The 22,126-nt window shown below is 43.7% G+C and overlaps 1 protein-coding gene across 7 annotated transcripts in view; it reads right to left on the bottom strand.

Moving 5' to 3' along the window:
* Positions 1–22,126, bottom strand: part of SH3GL3 (SH3 domain containing GRB2 like 3, endophilin A3) — a 135,603-nt gene that overhangs the window by 8,144 nt on the left and 105,333 nt on the right. For all 7 annotated transcript variants that reach the window (XM_072737434.1, XM_072737438.1, XM_072737439.1 and 4 more), the window contains 2 exons: positions 18,256–18,359; positions 17,009–17,118 (listed from right to left, as the gene is read on the bottom strand). In XM_072737434.1, coding sequence (XP_072593535.1) covers positions 17,009–17,118; positions 18,256–18,359 — 214 coding nt within the window. The remainder of the gene's footprint in view (positions 1–17,008; positions 17,119–18,255; positions 18,360–22,126) is intronic.

Genomic DNA, 22,126 nt, shown 5'->3' with positions numbered 1-22,126 from the left:
GTCTTCACCTTGGTGTGCCGTAGGGAGCATCCCCGGTCCCCAAAGGTCTGCCCAGGTCCTACCTCCCCTTGCCAGTCATGCTCCAGGGGTGCCCTTTGGATACTTATTCTCTGCCTGAGCCCCAGCTTCAAAGCAAGCAGTTCAGCCTTCAGTTAAAAAACAAAACACAAACACAGGAGTCAAGTCCAGGTGGTGGATCAGCCACCAGAGTGGACGTGGCATCAGGTGGAACTGGCATTTCCACAGCCCGGCCTGCTCACGTGCTCTCCCTCCTTCCTCCTTGCACCTGCTGGGGTCTGGGGGCCTGATCTCAGGGGCCGTCTCTCTCCTCCTGCTGACCGCAGTGGATGGGGGGAGGCCGGGAGCTCAGCGGAGCAGGGGCCTCCTTGTCTCTGCAGCACAGAAACACCGCCACTCCTCTGCTGCACTTGAACTTGGGTTAAACTCTCAGACCATCAGAGGTCAGAGAACCTCCTGTTCTCTCTCTTCCAGGGACTCTAACTCTGGGGACCTCCTTCCCCGGAAGCCCCTGGCCAGAGCATCCCAACAGAAAGGCAAGCTCCACGCCCCCCTCCGCCACCACTCCTACTGTCCAGAAGGGAAAGGGGACAGACAGAGACGTGATTCATAGAACTGTTGTCGACAGGAGCACCTATCAGGGAATGAGGTATGGGATCTACGGGAAGCTACTGACCTGCGGAGGGCTCTTTGGCTTTTAGTAAATGCCCCAGACTGCTGTGCCTTTTGAGTTTTGTTCCTGCTTTTTTTTTTTTTTTTTTTTTAGTTTTCTCTTGCCTCCCTTGTAGCCGGGCTGCGACCTGTCACTTTCCTTCCTGCCGTCAGTGGGCCTTCCCGAAGCAGTCCCTTGGCCTTTCTAATCTGCTGCTTCCAGTCTGCTGTAGGCTAAGAAATCAGATAACCGGTTAAGTAACGTGACTGGCCACCGTGCAGCGGGCTCTTGCTCTGCAGCAAGCACCCTTCGTGACCAGCATCTCTAATCCACACAATCTGAGAATGACCCTGTGCAGCCAGGATGACAGTGAGACCTGGAGGTATGGGCATAAGAGCCGGGATTGGGGCCTCCCCATGGCCCCAAGGCCCCCCAGCGGTGAGGCCCAAGGATGACACCTCTCTGGACTTGGGGGGGGGCGGACTCACATTCTGCCCACTTCCTGCTCTGAAGCCTGGAAGTTCAGGGCTGTTTCCCCATCACTGGTGCTACCCGTGGGGCTGCTAAGGAGCAGAAAAGAAGTATCCCGTTCACGGGTGGAGTTAACCCCACAGGCAAGGGACCCCAAGCCTCCCTTCCCTCTGGAGGCCTTGGCTGCACGCCAACATGGCCCAGCGATCTGGCTGTGCCTGCGCCAGAGGACCACGGGGTAGTTCACCTCTGAATACACTGGGACACAAAGCTGATTTCAAGCTTTCGAGTTTATCTGAAGTTCAGACTCATCTGAAACACTCAGTGAGTGTGCACTCCCTGCCAGGCAGCATGCTCAACCCACAAGATACCATCTCCTTGGAATTAGAACGGACATATTTGGTTCAAATTGCAATTTCTCGTTTTCCAATCTAAAATCTCCAGTACTTGCAGGAAAATTCTTTGGAAGCCAAGCACTCTCCCTTCAGCTGACCCAGACACAGTGCTGGTGCAGAACCGTAATAAATGCCACAAAAACCATTTTGTTCACCATCTCTAAAATACTCTTTTGTCCACTGGTAATAAACTACATGGGAACTTCAGATCCCTGGTTTCTAGCTTGGGATTAGGCTTACCTCTGGGCTCTGATTTTCTTACCTGCAAATGCTATGCCTTAATCCGTGGTTGATGCTATGGACTGTCTGTGTCCTCTCCACGTTCCTATGTCAAAGCCCTGACACCCCCCCCCACTCTGGGTGATGACATGTGGAGGTGGGGCTCTGGAGAAGTGATCAGATCATGAGGGCGGACCCTCGTGAGCGGGACAGTGCCACTGTGTCAAGACACAAGAAGGCCATCTGTAACCAGGAAGCAGATGCTCACCAGACACAGAATCTGGTGGCGCCTTGACCTTAGACCTAGCCTCCTCACCGTGAGAAATAAGTGCACGTTGTTCCAGTTCCCCGGTCTGTGGCATTGTGATATAGCTGCCCAAGCTCACTGAGACTAGTTATGTAGTAAATTACTAAGAAAAGTCTAGTGACAGTCTATGAACCGTCTTTCTAGAAAGAAGTACTCTGTATTTATCCACAGGAGACTCGATTTATTGAAATGGCTTATCAGGGACTCAAGCTTAATCATTATACTGTAACTGACGAAAATAAGTGCGTGTGATTACTAATTACACTAAGGTTCGTGGAATTAACCTTCGTTCCAATGCTCTACAACGGACACAGGCTGCTAACAAGATGGGTGTGACCAGTAAGATGCTGCGTCCTCCACCTGACACAACACTGCTGGTCCCGAGATGTCATCTCAAAAGCTGCAGGCTGTTTATTTACAGAAGCTGGGTCCAGCGTTTGGGGGCTGCCTTTGCCACTCTGACCGAAGAAGACAAACGGTGGCCTTCATCAGAGGTGGTTTCCTGGCTGCTGGCATGGAGTTCGAGCTCACAGATGCATTTTTTTTTTTTTTTTTTGGCCTGTTCCTTGCTTTGTAGACTGTGGATTAGTTACCAATATTGAAAAATCAGGAGATTGCACATAACCATAGGATTTCTGTCTTCTCTTGAAAAATCAGAAAGGCCTACTACTCTATCCCATATTCCTAGGCAATAAACAGCCACTCCTGACCATCAACACTCTCTTTGTACAGGGCAAGTATTCTGTACATGGCTATAGACTCACCTTCCTATTTTGTGCACCTGTCCTGGAGGTCAGGTGTCAGCCACCTGGTGCCAGGTCTGGCCTGGCACTGTTTTCTTACACTCTCCCTGTGTCTCTTATCCCCATAATCTGGCATTAGGGTTCACCCCTGAGCCCACACCCACTGGACAACTCCAGGGGTATCATCTACAAGGACTCAAACATGAGGTCCTCTGGAATTGTGCCCTATAGCTGTCCTATGTGTTATCCTTGGAAACCACCGACTTCTATATGATTTTTAAAAAACATAAGTACCGATGTTAATATTTAGATGATGGCATTTTAAATTTTAGCTTAAAGACCAAATGTATCATTGCAGAATAACAAAATTTTTAAGTAGGTGGCAATTGAAATAATATAATCATGCCATCATCTCAGCCAAGTAGCATCAAAATCCCCACAACTAAGTTAGAAGTTACACCTTATGGCTTTCTGAAAACTCTTTTTAACAGACTGTTTAGAAGAAATACAGGAAACCATTCCCTGCAGGGAGAAAGCCTTTCCGTCTAAAGCTTCCTTCAGATGAAAAATAAGAGAAGGACTCTTCCCCTTTCCTGAATCAGTGGCTACTGGTCAACAATAAGAATCATAGTTCACATTTCATCTCCTTCAAGAATATTTTTTTTAACAGAGAATATACAAAATGGTCAATCTGTGAACTGTTCAAGTTTCTAAGAATGCTAAGTACTCATAAAACAGAATTACAGCAGCCGTAGCATTTATAGAGGGAAACTTGCAATGTGTTCAATCTAATCACTTCATTTAGGGATAAATTCAAATCCACCCAGAGATGTTAAGAAACTCACCCAAAGTCACAGAGCTAATGAGCACCAGAATCCCCAAGCTACCCTGCAGGACTCCTATTCCCTGGTTTTTTTCTCTCCTGTCAATAACACTGACGGACCTACCACTGATAATATACAGAAATTCATATGCGAGAGGGGCTAGTGACAGCAAAACAAACAGGAAAACTGCGGGAAGGAAAGAAGAAAGTGAAAGAAACAATCTGCCCACTGAGCAATCACCGCCGTCACTGCAGAGTGAAAATTTTAATTTCCTCTTTGGAAATTTAGGTTAACAAAAATGCATATATTTCTATTTGCAAAGTGCTCGTCTTCTTCAAGTTTCAAACTTCACACTTTACTTCTGAATAAATGTTTATTTTCTAATGTAATCCCAGAGATTTTGCGCCGACGAAGGGAGCGACTCAGACTCTAGACATTATTTCCGAGCCCCCTTAGCAGTGTCAAGAACTTTATAAAAGTCTCCTTTATACCTGGAGGGAGTGAGAATGCCTTCGTAGAAGCCATTGGAGAGATTTATTTTGCCTCGCTCTGAAACGCCCTTGGAACCACACTTGCTCATTACCCTCAGCCTTCTACATTTTCAAAGCTGATCTCAGGCTGGAGCATATTAACCGTGAGTTGTGATTATATAAAGTGACACCCTCTTTAAGAACTTAAATGGAAAAAAAAAACCCCAACCTTTCATAAATAAAGGAGTTGAGAAAAAATGCAAAGTATACTTTGCCTTCCTGATTCAGTAAGTGACAACGGGGGGGGGGGGGGGGGGGAGCACATCAGCCGGGGCAGGGAAAACACATGAGCGTAGGTGACACACTCCTGCACTATTTTCTTCAAAACTGAGGGTTTTTCTGGGAAGCACGCAGGCACACATTTCAAGTCCGGGGACTTTTCTTGGCCTCATCGTTTCTTTGGGGACACAGGGACAGCAATGCTGATGGAGCATCGTGACCCCGCGCTCACGGGCTTGGACGGGGTGTGCTTTCTCCAAGCCAGGGCTGAACTTGGGTTCTGCCTGCAATCCATCATCTCAAGATGTGACTTCCACCACTGTCCCCCCAACCCCTGCTCCTGGCTCACTTTCCTCCTCTTAAGCAGCAAGAAATGTATTATCAAAGATTCCATCTCAGTCCCACGATGGACTCTGCCTAATTGACCTACATCCTTTCATCTCCCTCTTTTCTGTTTCTTTAGAAAGAAATGATGAAGAAAATGTTCTTGGAATTCATCCCTGGCATGGTCCTGTGAGCTTTGCTTTAAATTGTTAGTGAAATGCTTGACATTTTTCCTCCACTTTATAAACATTATGTGCAAATCATTCAGAATCCTAATGGAAAGTAATTTCCCATTAATACAGGCTGTAAAATGCCATCTTCTTTTGAAACTGTGCCCTAGAAACAAACAGTGCGGACCCCTTTACGCTCCCAAATTCCACCCACAAATCACTGCAGCCCAAGGCTGGAGGCGGGACTACAGCTACTGCCAAGGGCAAGTTCAGAGAGGCGGCCTGGGAAGGACCAACAGTGGAGTCTGCAGCACAGGAGTTCGGCTAGCAGACTCGGGGCCTTCCGAAAAGCCATCTTTTGCACATCTGTGATCTCTGGCTGACCATTGCTCTTCTAACAACTTAATCTGCCTAGGGACCTAGCTACTGGCCAAGAAGGAGGGGACAAAAGCACTGACATGCAGAGTCTGGATGAGAAAGCCAAAGAACTTACTGTCCTATCAGCATTTTCTTCTTCCAAATCAGATGCATACAACAGACTCCCTCTGCAACCGCTTGCTGGCTACAGATTCCCCGTGATCAAGAATTTTGGAAAAAAAATAATTCCCAATGCTCTTGAACATTTTAAATGTTCCCCAGGATTCCTTCTCAAGGATATAGCATGAAAGATCTATACAGTAAAGCATCCAGCTCTACTACTTACTGCCTCTGTAGGCCTTGAGAAAATCTCATTTAACCTCTCTGAGCCTCCACTTACTCATCTGTAAAATGGGTATAATGATAGCATGAGAAATGTGTAGGAAGTATTTAGTACATTAGCTGACCCATAGTAAGTATTCAGTAAGCATAACTGCTATATTGTTAACAATATTATTTGCTACCTTTTTACTTTCTACTATTATCACTTCCTTGCAATATTGCTATGGCCATAAAATGAGTGAATACCATAGATACATATATATCATAGATATACACATATATACACATATGTATATGGCATCAAATAATAATACTTGATATATTTTCAGTACTCAAAGGCTATGTCCTTATGCCTTTAAGTGGTACTTTAGTTAAAATACTTTTTCATTTTCACAGAGTACACCACTTTCCATACTGCCAGTCTGAGAGGTCAAAGTTAGTATCTCTACAGGTAGATAAGGATACCCTTTATCAAAGGAGAGCTGAGTTTTCCCTCATAGCAAATGAGAGCATGGAAGCCTGGGAGCTAGGCACTTGGTCCTGGGGTCTGCTAACTCTGCTTCCCCCAGATACAGTAGAGTGCAGGGAGGGTGCGTGATGGGAAGCCTGGGGCTGGATGTAATTTCAAAGTTTTTACTTAGTTTGTTTTCATACCCAGCTTCTTTCCAAACAGAAATTTTGAAGTGGCTTACAATAATACACATATTCAGAATATAGTGTTTCTGGACCAGAAGTAGAAAAGCAGGGAAAACAGGGAATAAAATGTGGTGCCCAATTTCTTGAAAGAAGGAAGTAAACCTTTACATGCAGATGTTGATTTGCAAAACTGTAATCACAGTATACTTACAACTTTGTGTCTTTTCCACTCAACTATAGTACCATAAACATTTTTATGTTCCTACATAATTTCCATATTAATACATTTGAGTAGCTGCATAATATCTCATTTGATGTACCATTACCTACATAGCCATTATCCTACTATTGACTAATATATATAAATAAACACCAGTCATTAGGTTGTTTTCACTTATAACTTCTCATGTCTCTAGACAGTGCTGTAACAGATGGACCAACATGGTATTTCTTCAATGATTTCCTTAGGATACATTTCCAGGAATGAAGCCACTGAAAATGCATAAACATTTTTATTAATTTTGATAGGTACTGCTAAATTGACTTCCCAGTGAGTCATCTCAGGGCTTGGCTAACCATGGCCTGCACGCCAAATAATGTTTTAATGGAATACAGCCTTGCTCATTCATTTTCATATTTGTCTGTGGCTGCCTTCCCCTTTAGCTGAGTCACATGACTACAAGAGACTCCACAGAGCCCACAAAGTCTAAGGTATCTACCACTTGACCCCGACAGAAGACATCTGCCAACCCCTAGGTTACCTGAATATGCATTCCCACAAGCAGTGTGGGCATGGACGTGGGGCCACACCCTAACAGAAATGACTTATGCAAGGACCCTATAGAGAGGTCGACAGAGAGACGAGAGAGACGACAGAACCTTTCTTCCACAACGAATGTGTAGATGTCTGCAGGAGAAGCCACAAGCTAACCATCAAAACCCGTTCTTCCTTTCTTCCCCAGGAATATGAACACAGGTAGGATGTGGCTCTCGGTTTACCTCTCCCAGCCTTTGCAGCCAGGTGTGGTCATCAGACTGCACTCCTGTCAGGCTGGGAGTGGAAGTGATGTGAACCATTTGGGGCTCATTTCCTAAAGAGGAATCTCTACCCTGGGCTCCCATTCTTTAAAAAAAATATATGGTCTTTTAAAAAATGTTTTATTTATTCATTCATGAGAGACATGTAGAAAGAAAGAGGCAGGGACACAGGCAGAGGGAAAGGCAGGCAGAGGGAGAAGCAGGCTCCACAACAGGAAGCCTGACATGGGACTCGATCCTGGGTCTCCAGGATCACACCTTGGGCTGAAGGCGGTTGTAAACCACTGAGCCACCCAGGCTGCCGGGCTCCCAGTCTTAATGTTCCCCTTTTGAACCACTGCTTTCTGGAGTCTCCATGGAACAGTAACTGCCACTACCTAACCAACACAACCTAGTGTCAGAAGGAGGGTGCTATCATCGTAAAACTCATGGTGCTGACTCAGTGGGCAGGTAGTGATGAGGAAGAAGCAGGTATAACAGGCGTGAAAGCCAGTGACCCTCGTTACGTCGTGGCAAAACATCTGGTGAAACTTTTGCCTATGACAACTTTGAAAGCATATCATATACCACTAACTCTAAAGAAAAGTTTTGAGTAAAATAGAATGTTAGTATACATTAGCTGCCCCTTGGTACACGCAGCAAATTATTATAGGAGAGACAAGAATTACCTGGTTTGCAAGCAATGATAAAAGGGAAGAGACAAAGATCAGAGGCTGAATCCCAGTGCACTGAGAAAACCCAACTGTTTCTCTGCCCCCAAAGAACAGAAGACAAGCAGGCTCTGATTCCAAATCATTCTGAGACTCTCTAAACCAAATGAAGGACCCAGTTCTGCAGCAGAGATTAAATTAAAGGCACCATCTCCCCACTCCACTCACCTACTGATTCAGATGGCCTCAAGGTAGTCTCTATAAGTTAAGAAAGGCTAGACAAGAAGAGAAAGAAAGAAGGCAGCCTTAAGAGCCCCATCTAAGCACAGGAGCTTGGCTGTGGTTACCAGCCCAGGAGCTAGAGATCAGAAGCTTGTCATGTTTCTGAAGGCACTCATGAGAAAGGAAGCACAAGCCTAACCTGAACACATCTGTATCCCTTGAACCTTGAAGGACCCTTGAGGCTCCCAGGCAACAGGAAGCACAGCTCCCACACAGGGAAGCTTTCCAAAGCCCACTGCCGATGTAAAGTGAAGAGTGACTCCTGAGCAGGCAACTCTAGGGACCCATAGGACACAGGCCAACAGAGGCCCCCTGCACCTTCCAGAAAGAACAAGAATCTAATCAAGGAGTCTCTACCATGGCTATTCCAGGGGTCCTTGCAATTCCTGTCCAGCAGAATTCCATCTCTCTAGGGACTAGCAGCTGGTGTACATTTCCCACTGGACCTGTACTGTGGCTACCCAGCTAGAGCCTGCATCCCCCAGCCATCTGATTCAGTTCTCATCCCTGGGTTGTGTGTGTGTCATTTCTATCTTGCTGGCTTAAGAGGAAATGTCTAGCCTGGACTGCTATTCTCTCTCCCCTTCCTACTGGCTGGTGTGGAAATAGCTAGGACAATGTGGAAGCCACATGATGAAGCTGGCAGAGGTGCCATCAGCCCAGGCCCAAGTGACTCCATGGATGATTGGGAGCACCACCCATCTTCTTAAAATATTCTCCCTGGACTGCTGCATGAGCGAGAAAATCTTATTTTATTAAACACTGGTTGCACTTTAAGGTCCTTAACCTAATATGATACAAAAGAACTCTCCAGAGTACTATGCCTAAGTGTGTTCTTTAAAAAAAGAAAAAAAGATTTTATTTATTTATTCATGAGAGACACAGAGCGCACGCGAGAGAGAGAGAGAGAAAGAGGCAGAGACACAGGCAGGGGGAGAAGCAGGCTCCATGCAGGGAGCCCAATGTGGGACTTGATCCCTGGTCTCCAGGATCATGCCCTGGGCTGAAGGTGGTGCTAAACCACTGAGCCACCCAGGCCGCCCCCTAAGTGTGTTCTTGATAATATTTTAATGAAATCAATTTTACTCAAATAACTTTAAAAGAAATGTTACATCAAAGATGTAAGTTGGAAACTAGTGCTACATATCATAAAGACTGTAACCAGGAGACTGAGTATGATGGAAAATACACAATTTTTTTAGAGAGAGAGAAAGAGAAAGTGAGTGTGGGAGGGGCAGGAGGAGAGAGAGAGAGTGAATGAATCCTCATGCAGACTCCATGCCCAGTGCAGAGCCCAAAGTGGGGCTTGAGATCATGACCTGAGCTGAAATCAAGATTTAGACACTTAACCAACTGAGCTACCAGGGCATTCCCCAAACAGACAATTTTATTAAATTCAAGCTAGCTACTTTTGCCTGCAAAAGGCTTGGAGGCCAAGGCCTATCTCCTCTGCTAAAACCTGACATTAAAAATATTCCAGTCCAAAACTGTGGCATTAACTCCTTGAAATCAGAATGACAAAAAAAGAATAGAGAAAGGAATAATTTTCTTATGATGTGATTCAAGGCTATTTACGTCTATACCCACTGAGTGCCTAAAGCCACCTTAAGCGACAAGCAACAAAGAGACCCGTCCAGGGGGTCACCCCAGGGAGGTCTGCACTGACACAACACACTGAGTACAAGACTGCAGCCGCCTTCCTTTCAATATCGCATCACCATTAATTGTTAAATAGGTATTTTTAAAATTTCCAAGTGAAGTTGGAAAACAAGAATGAACACTGCTGGCAGACCAAAAGTCATGAAGAATATGAGGAATATCTGAAACGTGTATGTGGCAGATGGAAGAAATGAAGCCCAGAATGGTTCTCAAAGAAGGATGCTCCAGAAAAAAAAAAAAAAGGATGCTCCAGAAGAGGGCCCTGAGGATGCCCAAACTCAGAGGTGGTGCAGATTGGAAGCTGGATGACTGGTTGGCATTCTGGAAAAAGAGTGGCCAGGTGAGTCTTTTTATTGTGGGTGTGTACTAATAAGCACCTGGGAGTCCAGGCATCTGCCTCCAGGAAGGAGTAGTGAGGGCATGGACCTGAACTAGAAAGTCCGGCAGTGCTGTGAGGATGCAAACTTCCAAAAAACCAGAAACCAGTGAACTTCACTCAGCAGAGTATCCTTTATCCCCTCATAACCATGGAGGTAGGCAGCAGTAACAGACACACATATAGAAAATATAATTAATATCCTTAGAGGGACATGAAGACTCTAACTACTTATCAAATTAAATGTTAAAATTTAAAACTTTGAATATTGGTGTGATAAGCAGAATAATAACCATCCCCTCCATCTCCCCACTGCCCCAGATGTCCACATCCTACTCCCCAGAACCTGTGGATTTCTTCCTTACATGGCAGAAGGGAATCTGCAGATGTGATTAAATTCTAGATCTTCAGATGGAAAGATAACTCTGAACAATGTGGATGGGCCCAATTTTATCACAATGTAATCATAAGAGACCTCAGAAGAGGAAGGCACGAGGGTCAGAGTCAGAGAAGGAGATACAACAATGCAAGCAGAAGTCAGATAGTTTTGAAGATGGTCAACTGCTAGCTTTGAACATGGAAGGAGGGGCCACAAGCCAAAGAGTACATGCAGCCTCTAGAAGGTAGAAGAGATAAGATAATAGATTCTTCCCCAGAGCCTCTTAAAGGAACACCAGCACCTTGGTTTTAGGACTTCTAACCTCCAGAACTAAAAGACAGACAACAATGTTGTGTTATTTTGAGTAAATTCAATGGGAAAAATAAATTCAATAGATGGGGTAAATAAATGAGTGGGTATAAGGAAAAAATATATAAGGAGAAATTTTCTCAGAGGACAAAGTAAAAAGAGATCAAGAAAGCAAGAAGGAAAAAATGAGCCAAAGAGTAAGAGACAAAAGTCTCAACATCTAATAGAAAAATTTAAAAAGAAAAAATCATAGAGAATAGAAAAGGATACTTAAAGCATAAAAAAAAATTTCCATCATTAAAAACAGTATGAGTAATCAGATTTAAAGGGTCAATGAGAACAAAGGGAAGAGAGAAGAATATAACCAATCTTCCCATAATTCTGATAGAATAGCTAGGAGGAAGAGACAACTCCATAATTACAGTCAGATTTCAATACTCTTTGCCTGAAAGTTAACAGAAAAGAAGAAACAAAATATCCGCAAGGATACAGGTGACTTGAACTACATTATCAAACAATTTGACCCAATTGGCATTTGTATAACTCTCCATCCAACAAGAATAGAATTCATGTGCATTTCAAGTGAAGAACATTTACTAAGATGGATCATATTCTGGGCCATAAAAAGGAAGTTTCAAAAAAATTTTAAAGGGTACAAGTCATACAGAGTATGCTGCTCAAGCAAAATATAATCAATCAGAAATCTAAAACAGAAAGATATGGAAAATGCCCCAAATATATGGAAACATACCTCAAAATAAACCATGGGCTAAAGACAACATCAAAGATGAACCTAAAAAGTATTTTGAAAAAGATAAAAATGAAGACAACATACCAAGACCAATGAGGTGCTGCTAAAGCAGTACTTTGAGGGAAAAATCAACACTACACACACAGATTAAGATAGAAGAAAAGACTCAGTGACTTCAGTCTCTTCCTTAAGAAATTAGACAAAGAATAGCGAATGAAATCCAAAGGATAAATGAAATAATATAGATCAAAATCTAACTCAATGAATTAAAAAACAGTAAGCAATAGAGAACCACTGAAACAGAAAACTGGTTCCTTCAGAAGAGCCATAAGATTGATGCATCTATGGGCAAAGAGAAGACACAAATTTTCTATCAGAAAAAAAAGCAGTGGCATCACTACAAAGTCTTTCTCTCTCTATATATATATATATATCTTACAAGGAAAATAAGGGAATATATGGAAAACTTTATGCCAATAAATTTGGCAACTTATGAAATGGATAAATACCATGAAAGACACAAACTACCAAAGCTCATCCAAGAAGAAACAGCCTCAATAGCCTCATATCTATAAGGAAATTTAATTTGTAGTTAAAAACCTTTGCACAGGGAAACATTTAAAGAGTAACTTTACAGAGAAAGCTGACGACAAATGCTGCCTCAGCCAGGTGGTCAGCAATAGCATCAGTTAGAATTAACATCAATAGTAATAATTCATGTTGATACCGTGAGAGTGGCACGTGGCTTCTGTGGTCTTTCAATCCCATATCTCCAGTATCATCATGAAAAAAAGATCAGACAAATCTCACCTGAGGAATATTCTAGAAAATACCTGAACACTACTCCTGAAGCTGCCAAGTTCATTAAAAACAAAGAAAGTCTGAGATACTGTCACAGCCAAGAGGAGTCTAAGCAAACATCGTAACTAAATGTAATACAGTGTCTTAGATGGGCTGTTGGAACAGAAAAAGGACATTAGGTAAAAACTAAGGAAGTCTGAAGTACAGACTTTAGTTAATAATAATGTACCAATATAGGTTCACTGAATGTCACAAACTCACAAGATGTTAATAGTAATGGAAAAAATAATAAGGGAACAGTTTTGGGTATACAGGAATGCTGTGTATTATCTCTGCAACTTTTCTGTAACTTTAAAACTATTCTAAAATTGTTTGTTTTTTTTTTAAACTTTCTCACAAAGGGTTTATCCCATGAATATAAGATTGCTTTAACTAATATAACATAACTCACCATGTTAACAAACTAAAACAAAAAAACATATTATCTCCACAGATGCCAAAACAATTCATTCCTGATAAAAACTCTCAGCAAAGGATGCCTGGGTGGCTCAGTGGTTGAGCGTCTGCCTTCAGCTCAGGGCGTGATCCTGGAATCCGGGATCAAGTATCACATCCGTCTCCTTGCAGGGAGCCTCCTCCTCCCTCTGCCTGTGTCTCGGCCTGCCTCTCTCTCTCTCTCTCTCTCTCTCTCTCTCTCTCTCTCTGTCTCTTATTAATAAATAAATAAAATCTTAAAAAAAGCTCTCAGCAAACTATGACTGGAAGGGAATTCAATCTGATAGAAGACATCTATGGAAAACCTACAGCTAACATCATAATTATGAGATACTGAATGCCACCCCTCTCACATCAAGAACAAGGCAAGCATGTCCATACCAACTCTTCTATTCAACATTATACTGGAGGTTCTATCAGGTGCAAAAAGGCAAGAAAAACAAATAAAAGGCATCCTGACATCCAGTAAATCTTTATTTGTAGATGGCATGATCATCTATATAGAAACACTACAGGATCTACTGAAAAGCTGCAGAAACTAATAAGTGAATTTAGCAACATGGCAGGAACAAGACCAATACACAAAATCAACTATATATCTATACATTAGCAATAAAAAACTGGTCACTGAAATTTTATAAAAATGATGTTTAAAATCATATGAGAAATAGGAAGTATTGAGAGACTCATTTAAAAATGTGTAAGACCTATCTTCTGACAACAGCAAAACACAGCAGAGAAGAATTCAGAAAACTGAAGTGAAAAATAAAGTAGACTATGTTCAAGACTGGAAAAGTCCATTTTGTTAGGCTGTAAATCCTCACTAAGTTGATGTATAGATTCAACCTCAACCAAATCAAAATCTGAGCATAATTTGTTTTGTAGAAATTGAAAAGCTGATCCTAAAATTCACATAGAAAAGCTACTAGAACAGTCCAAAGAGCTTTGGAAAAGGCCAACGTTAGAGGACAAACACCACCCTATTTCAAGACTTATGATGAAGCTAGACTAACCAGGACAACAAAAAGTTGAATGACAATGGAAATGTAATGATAGTATACTCGGTGATACAGCCATGAGTATTATTTTTATGCTCCTAACACTGTAAATAATTGTTATAGGATATAAAAAATGGAAATTATGGCTAAGGTTTCAGAACTATTAAAAAAAAAGACATGCAGAAGATTGCCATGTAGTACTTGCAAACATACAAACCAAATCAGAATTTTTCAGGATTCTTAATTCCAACCTGATCTATGCTATAAATGGGTCAGGAGATGAAGATCAGAAAGGGTGTTTAGAGAAATTTCTGAAGAGCCTGAAGGAAGGGGATGTGTTACATTCTTCCTATTTCACATCAAGTCATGTAGACTTTTAAAAAGACCCATAAGAGAGCTTGAAATATGTTCCCTGAAGCTTTAAGAACAGAAGTGGTAGATGGAGAAAGAGGAGAAGCCAATTACAATCCCTTTGCTGATGCCAATCTTTGCACTACAACAGGCCACAGCTTGAGGAGGGGAAGCCCAGCTTCAAATCAGGATTGTGCTTTGACTATTACATGAGGCTGTGATCTGAGGGCTGCCTGAGCCTGCATCCATACGCTCAAGTGAGCCGAGGACTTACATTACCCAAGAGTAGCCAGATAAGTCATGGGGCTGCCCATGTCTTCGCCAAGAAGCAGAAGCAACATTTAACATAACAGCGTGGTGTTGGGAGTTCATGGTCAAAGTGATGGTCCACGATGAAGAGAGTGATTATGAGTAACTTGGAAGGAGGCAGGAGGGGTTGGGGAGGAGAAGCGTATGGGAAGCTGAAGACAGGGAGCCCAGTCTTCATCTGCCATATCAGGAAACCATAGATACTACCCCAAACCAAAAAACACAACTAGCAATATAAGCATATTATTTAGAACAATGGAGCTAAATACCAAACAAAGAGCTGAAAGTGGGTTCCTCTGAGAGCAGGAAATGAAGATGAGGAGAGGGTAGAAAGTGAGACAGCTACTTTTCATTAAAGTCCTGGTAACATCATTTTCTTTCTAGAACTATATACATATACATAATAGTCCCCTCATTTTTGTTAATTAAAAAAAAAAAAACCTTAAAGGATGTCAATAGTGCTGGAAGAAAGTCCAGAGCATGTAGCTCCCATGGACAGGTGTGTTCTGGAGGGGGAGTCTGAAATCCATGGGCAAATAAGTGAACTTCAACTTCAGTCTCTCACACAAAAATTAATTCAGAGGGGATTGTGGACTGAAATGTAAACAAGTACAAGTCCAGGGAAAAAGTACAGGATCTCAGGCTAGTCAGAGAGAGTTCAGACCTCACACCAAAAAGCATGATCTTAAAAGGAAAAATGAGAAACGACTTCACCACAATTAAAAACTTTTGATCTGTCAAAATCCCTGTTAGCAGAATAAAAAGAAGCTACAAAGAGGAAGAAAATATTTGCAAATCACATATTCATCGAAGGATTATATTTAGAATATATGAAGAACTCTAGGGGGATCCCTGGGTGGCTCAGCAGTTTAGCGCCTGCCTTTGGCCCAGGGCGTTATCCTGCAATCCCGGATCAAGTCCCACATCAGGTTCCCTGCATGGAGCCTGCTTCTCCCTCTGCCTGTGTCTCTGAGCCTCTCTCTCTCTCTCTCTCTCTCTCTCTCTCTGTCTCTCATGAATAAATAAAAATCTTAAAAAAAAAAAAAAAAAGAACTCTAAAATCGCAACAATAGAGGCTGCTGGCTCAGTCTGAAAAGCATCTGACTCTTGATCTTGGGGTCATGAGTTCAAGCTCCACGTTGGGTGTAGAGATCACTTAAATAAATAAATCATTTTTTTAAAAAGGCAACAATAAACTGGAGAAAAAACCTATTAATATCCCCATGTGTAAAGGATGCTTATGAATCAATAAACAACCTAAAGGAAAAATGAATAAATCACATGAACTGACAATTCAGACCTAAGAAAATGTAAATGGAAAACTAAAATAAAGGGGGAAGAAAAGCTCAACTTCACTAGTTCCCACAAAAAGGCAAATCAAAATTGAATCCTATTTTTTACCCATGAATACTTGGCAAAAATGGAAGTCGAATGACACAGGTAGGGGGAATAGGCATTACTACATCAATAGTAGTACACCCATTTTGTAAGGGCATTTGACAAAGCTACTATCATTTAAAATTTGCATTCACTCTAAGTTAGCAATTTCAAGGAAGACTTGCCTATCAGCTCATGGAGGCAGATACAGCATATTGCTTTTAGCAAATAACTGGGAATAACTTGAGTGTCCATAATAGGGAAATGGTATATATAAAGGAAAACTATGAAGCCATTATAAAATAGCATAGAGACAGATCTATACACATGACATGGAAATAACTCCAAGAGAAAGCAAGCTGCAGAACAAGATACCTGGTATGATCTTATATTTGAAAAACAGAAAATAATCTAAAACCATGTGTGTATAGTGTGTGTGCATGTGTGTGTGTGTGCCCACACATAAGTAGAAAGGACAGTGTTCATACCAAATTGTTAACAGTGGCTACATCCAGGGAAGGGACAGGGATGGAGCGAGTGACCATGAGAAACTACAGCACGACTTATACCACTTGAATGTCATTTTTCTCCATCGGGTCATTTCATCCGAGAACATAGTTGTGTCATTTGTCTAATGAAAAGGTAATGATGCAGCACTCAGAACAGTGCCTAGCATCCAGCAGGTGTTCAATAAATGCTCCTTCAGATTTTTTAAAAATTAGTGAAATATTTTGAAAGAGTCAAACATGTAAATACAGAGGACAATGTAGCGCTCTGGTGCCCTGCCCAAGGTTTTAACACATCAGAAGGCAGTGAATGATGCAATTTGTCCTGGTGCTGGTTTTTGAAACTTGGATATAAGTATCCAAAACCAGGAAGCAGGAGAAGCGGCTTTAGAGGAAAGGAGGGAGATTCACCAATCAAAGAAAAAAATTCAGGGTCTCACACCAAATGCAGCAACAAGCAATTGCTTGCAGCAGTGCCTCTCCACAGAGCACACTTAGCAGCAGAGAACAGTCCTCTTACCTGTGGTCTTGGCTGATGCGGTGGTGGACACCCCATTGAGCTCACTAGGACTCCTTTTTATGGGCCGTGGCTTATACTCTCGTTTGGGAACACTGGATGCAGCTGATATTCTAAAACACGCATTTTAAGATCAGTCAGACATCTGATAAAGAAAGCCACGCCTCCAAATGTACGTTTGCTCTGCCTTGGGGAGCCTCCATCGTGTGGGATGGGTGGTGGTCGTGAAGGGGGTAATACGTATGCATTGATTCGTGAGTAGCTTAAAGTGATAGATGGGATATCCCTTGTTTTTCAAGTATGTATTTGAAAGTTTGTCTCTCATGGTCTCTGAGGCATCCATCAGGTACCAGGCCGCGCTGGGCACTCAGCGATGCTAGCTTCCTTCTCTCCTCTTCTGCTCATGTAGAGACGGAGTGACACAAATATGGTCCTGCAAGCACGGCATGCATGCCCCGCCTACATGGATGCTGTGGAGACTGGCCACACCTTTTGTCTTCCCTCTATAATTTTGCCATTGATTTAAGTAAGCATCCCTCTGAATATATCATAATCCCATGTAAAACAATATACTGTTACCAAACCTGGTGAAGAATGGGGTAGGGTTTTTTTTAACCCATTATATTAATTAACAGGGTTACTGTGCATACTCCATGTGATACTACTAGTTTTCAGAGAAATGTAGAAAGCCATGAAAGCCTAAAGGAAACAGCAATCTTTCTTGATCACTCAGAAGGTATTTTTGACTCTTTCAATACCTCTCTGAGTCAGTGTTATGAACTTGGCCTGATATCTGTACTGGTGAAATGAAAACACATCTTTCTTCCAGATATTAACATACTTCCCGATTACCACCTCACCCTTCTTCACATCCCTACATGTTGGCAAGGGGGTGTGTGCATCACCACCCCAAGCTCAAGCTCTCAAATCAACAACGAAGCCAGGACAGCTCTGTCGGGTCAGCAGCTCTGTCTGGTTGCCGGCACACAGGTCATGGAAAAAAGCTTTCGTAAAACAAAAAAGGAAAAAAGCTGCCAGACTGCTTTTCCCAGTTCTGTCCCATTGGCCAGAGCCACATATTTATTATCTTCAGTGCTACCCCACACCCAACCAGGAAAGCCAGCTAAGAAAATTCAAAACAAATGGGGCAGTGGGTAGGGGCAGATGGAAGGACAGACGGATGGAGATATTGGTTTTGATGGAGTTTAACTGTGCAGCCCTGGGCTTGTGAGGAACATGAAGGCTCTTACCGCATCTGCAGCTTGCTCTGGAGCTCCTGCAGAATCTCCGTGGACTGTTTGTGATAGTCTAAAGCTGCCTCTATAAACACGGCCAACTGGCTGACTTGTTCTACCTGCAGCAAAAGTAGAAAATTATCCCAAGGCCCACATAATGTTCAGAGAGGGGGCGGGGGGGCCAGCGACAAAGACCCGGCTTTGCAGGGGAGCCCCACATCTTCCTCGGCTCTGGTCCATCTTGTTTCCTTCTGCTGCATAATCATCACACAGGTGGTGGCAGAAAGCTGTATATTCTGGAAAACCATGTTCAAATTGACTTGTGATTAAAATGTGATTCAACTCAACAAAAGCTTGTTTTTCCAATTAGAGGATACTCTCAGGAGATTTTTTTTTTTTATGCTATAAAGTTCATGGATCTGAAAACAGAGAGATAAAGCTTTTCCAATTACACGAGAAGCCAACATTCACTAAATGAACTGCTTCCTCAGTAAAATATCTCTCCGGGCATTTTCTAGCTAAGTTAAATCAGGAAACTAAGTAAATGAAACTGTTCTCACGTAAGAAAGGAAACCAGAGGCAGGGTGTGCACCGGGGCAAGGACCTGCCAGCCGCCTGTATGTTTTCTTGCCCTCCATACAAAATCATAGCCCCAAAACATACAGCTGAAAGGAATGGACTCCATAGCCTCTGGCATCTCTTGTTCCCTCGAATCCACACATTTGTGAAATTAGTGACTGAATCATAGTGGATGGAAAAAATCAAAGTAAAAAAGCTCCGTCACATAAGAAAGCCTGGAAGACCAAGGGATGCACAGATTGAGGCACAGACGTCCCCTGTAGGGCTTGAGGGCTTCCCTCCATCCCCCATGGGTCTGAGCAGCTGCTCCAGAAAAGAAGAATTCAAGACACTGATGTCAGCAAGTCCCAGGGGCAGGACCTCTGGGTTGAGGTAATAAAGGCCCCCAGCAAGAGTCCTTTGACCTCCAAATCCAGAGAAGGACACAAAGCAAAACAGACCCCCCTCTTCCAAAGCTTCCCCAAAGCCTGCGCATCATTTCCATGTGCTAGAGGGGTTTTAGGGCAAAGGATGTCCTGCTTATTCACCCATATACGCCCATCCCGTAAAACCAACCATGGATTCGTTCACCTTCAAAGATCCAAGCTGTTTCCATTTGTTGTTAAAGACCATGCTCTGGCTGCCTCCACAGTTCATTTTCCTTGTGCACGCACAACACTTTAAAAACGGGTTCAGCGGGCACTTAAGATATGCACAGCATTCCACACGTGCCCCACTGTGATCAGCATCTGAACAAGGAGATCCTGGTGTGTTACATTTGCTTTGCCACGCTTGTGGCTGGAAAAGCAACAAGCTGAGCCTTAAATTTCCCAAAACCCAGTAAACAAAACAAAGACAGCCTGGCCCCTACACAATTTCAAGGATTTCTTAAGTTTCACCTCCTTGGCTTTTTCTTTTAAACAAGTCCAGTGCCACGACCTAACTCGACCACAGTAGAATCTACCGCAGTAGGAAATGTCCCCCCTAACGGTGGGAGGGCTGCGAGCTGGGTCAAATCTGTGCCATACCTCTCTGACTCTGGTAAAGTTAATTACTATTTTAATACCCACTTTGAAATATGTCTGACTTTTCTCTTTTCAAAGGAGCAGTGAAAAAATGAATATTTCTGGAAACATATGGAGGGATGATAGGGAGGGGTAGAGGGAAAGATCACCAGCCCTCCTCTCTGGTTGGTAAAACAGTCATGTAACCTAGAGATGCATTTGTAACTATTCATTTGATGGCTGACTTTGGGAAGGAAATGAGTCCCAAGGCCCCTTAAAACTTGAGGGAGAACAGCATGCACACAGTAGGTGCTCAATGCAACTACCAAGGAGGCAGTACCACACAGCAAAGGATCTTGCTGACGGTGAAGCCACACAGTGCCACAGGGGGATTATATGCCTCTCTGTGCCAGATGCCGGAGGCTTCCAGCCATCCTCCAGCCATAAGGAGCAAGGTGCATGCAGGTGGCCTCTGCTTCCCAAACCACAGTTAGAAGTCAGCACCTGAGATGCCTGGGTGGCTCAGTGGTTGAGTGGATGCCTTTGGCTCAGGTCATGATCCTACTGGGAGCCTGCTTCTCCCTCTGCCTGTGTCTCTGCCTCTCTCTGTGTGTCTCTCATGAATAAATAGATAAAATCTTAAAAAAAAAAAAAAAGAGGAAGAAGTCAACTGGATAGGCAGAACCAAGGTAGTGGTAAAGCCAGGCCCTGCGAGTACCTGTCCAGAAGGTAAAGCATTTCTTTCACTGGCCGCACCGCTCAATCTGGCAAATCCACCTGCTAACTTGGGAAAGATCACCTGGGATAAGAACGAAGGTTTAGTTCTGCTGCTGGCTGGGAGCTGCACTGTCCCTTTGCTGGTGCCACCTTGAGAGTGAAGTGTGACCACGCACCGTGGAAGGGTTCACACCATATGCACAGAGGAAGCCTACCAGGGAACTGGCTCCCATCTCAGTGTTGAGTGCACTAACTCTCACAATGGGGTCACACCTGGCCAGGTGCCATAACACAGACCTCCCTGTAAGCTAGAGGAGGAGGAGGGAGAGCCAGATACAGGCCACGGTGCTGGCAAATGGCCGGGTGAGGACTAGGAAGATACCCCAGGCAGGGGGACGGGGTTCACAGAACCCGAAGGAGCTTGTGGTGAATAGAAAAGTGGGGCAGCCTGGGTGGCTCAGTGGTTTGGCGCAGCCTTCAGCCTGATCCTGGGGACCCGGGATCAAGTCCCATGTCGGGCTCCATGCATGGAGCCTGCTTCTCCCTTTGCCTCTGTCTCTGCCTCTCTCTCTCTCTGCCTCTGTGTGTGTGTGTGTGTGTGTCTCATGAATAAATAAAAAAAATATTTAAAAAAATAAATAGAAAAATGACCCCAAAGACACCCCAGCCCATCTCCCCAAATCTGTAACTATATTACCTTTCCTGGCAAAAGGGACTCTGCAAGTGTGATTGAGTTATGGGTCTTAAACTAGAGAATGACCTGGATTATCTGGGTGGCCCAGTGTCATCACTGGGTCCTAGAAGAGGAAGGCAGGAGGGTCAGAGTCAAAGAAGGAGGTGCATCAGGGGAAGCAGAATAAGGTGTGGAGATGCCTCACTGCAGGCTTTGAAGGGTGAGGCGGCGATGCTCTTGGGATGCAGGTGCCTCTGGAAGGTGGAAAAGGCAGAGAACTGGCTTCTCTCCTTATGTCCTCCAGGAGCACAGCCCTGCCAACACCGGGCTTTCAGGACTCCTGACCTCCAGTCTGTAAGACCGTAAATCTGTGTGGTTTGAAGGCACCCATTTGTGGTAATGTTACAACAGGAAGAGAAAACTATCTCTGAGCTGCTTTCATCTACTCTCAAAAGAAGCAAAATCTACCAATGGAACTAGAGCTGGTAAGGGTCCCCTGCTTATGGGAGATGGGAGCTGTTGCCTTGAGACTCACAGAAACCCAACGCAATGGGAATGTGCCACCGTGGCTGGGCCCAGGGGCTTCACAGCTGACTCCACCCCACGCCGTGGTTCCTCGCTCTCTTCCCAGAGGCAAGACTCTGTGTATCTCTGGGGTGTCACACTGTGGGTGCACTCTACTTCAAAACCTTCTCGGTAGCTGCAAACCATGGCTGATTATAAGCATGAGGCTGTTGGGAGTACTGAGCCCTGGGGATGGAGGCAGAGCATAGATGTCCCCATATTTCTGTGGGCTATGAATACAAGAGATCCCTGGGGCTATGTCCCTAAGAATTGGATCTTAGCCACTGGGGTGGCCTGTAGACCAAGTGCAAAGGATTTGGACTGTACCCAAAGGTAGGATGGCCTGAAGGAATGCATATTGTACTAAGGT

The sequence above is a fragment of the Vulpes vulpes genome, chromosome 14, assembly GCF_048418805.1.
Source record: "Vulpes vulpes isolate BD-2025 chromosome 14, VulVul3, whole genome shotgun sequence".
Classification (NCBI taxonomy): domain Eukaryota; kingdom Metazoa; phylum Chordata; class Mammalia; order Carnivora; family Canidae; genus Vulpes; species Vulpes vulpes.
This window is presented reverse-complemented; position numbering and strand designations above follow the sequence as displayed.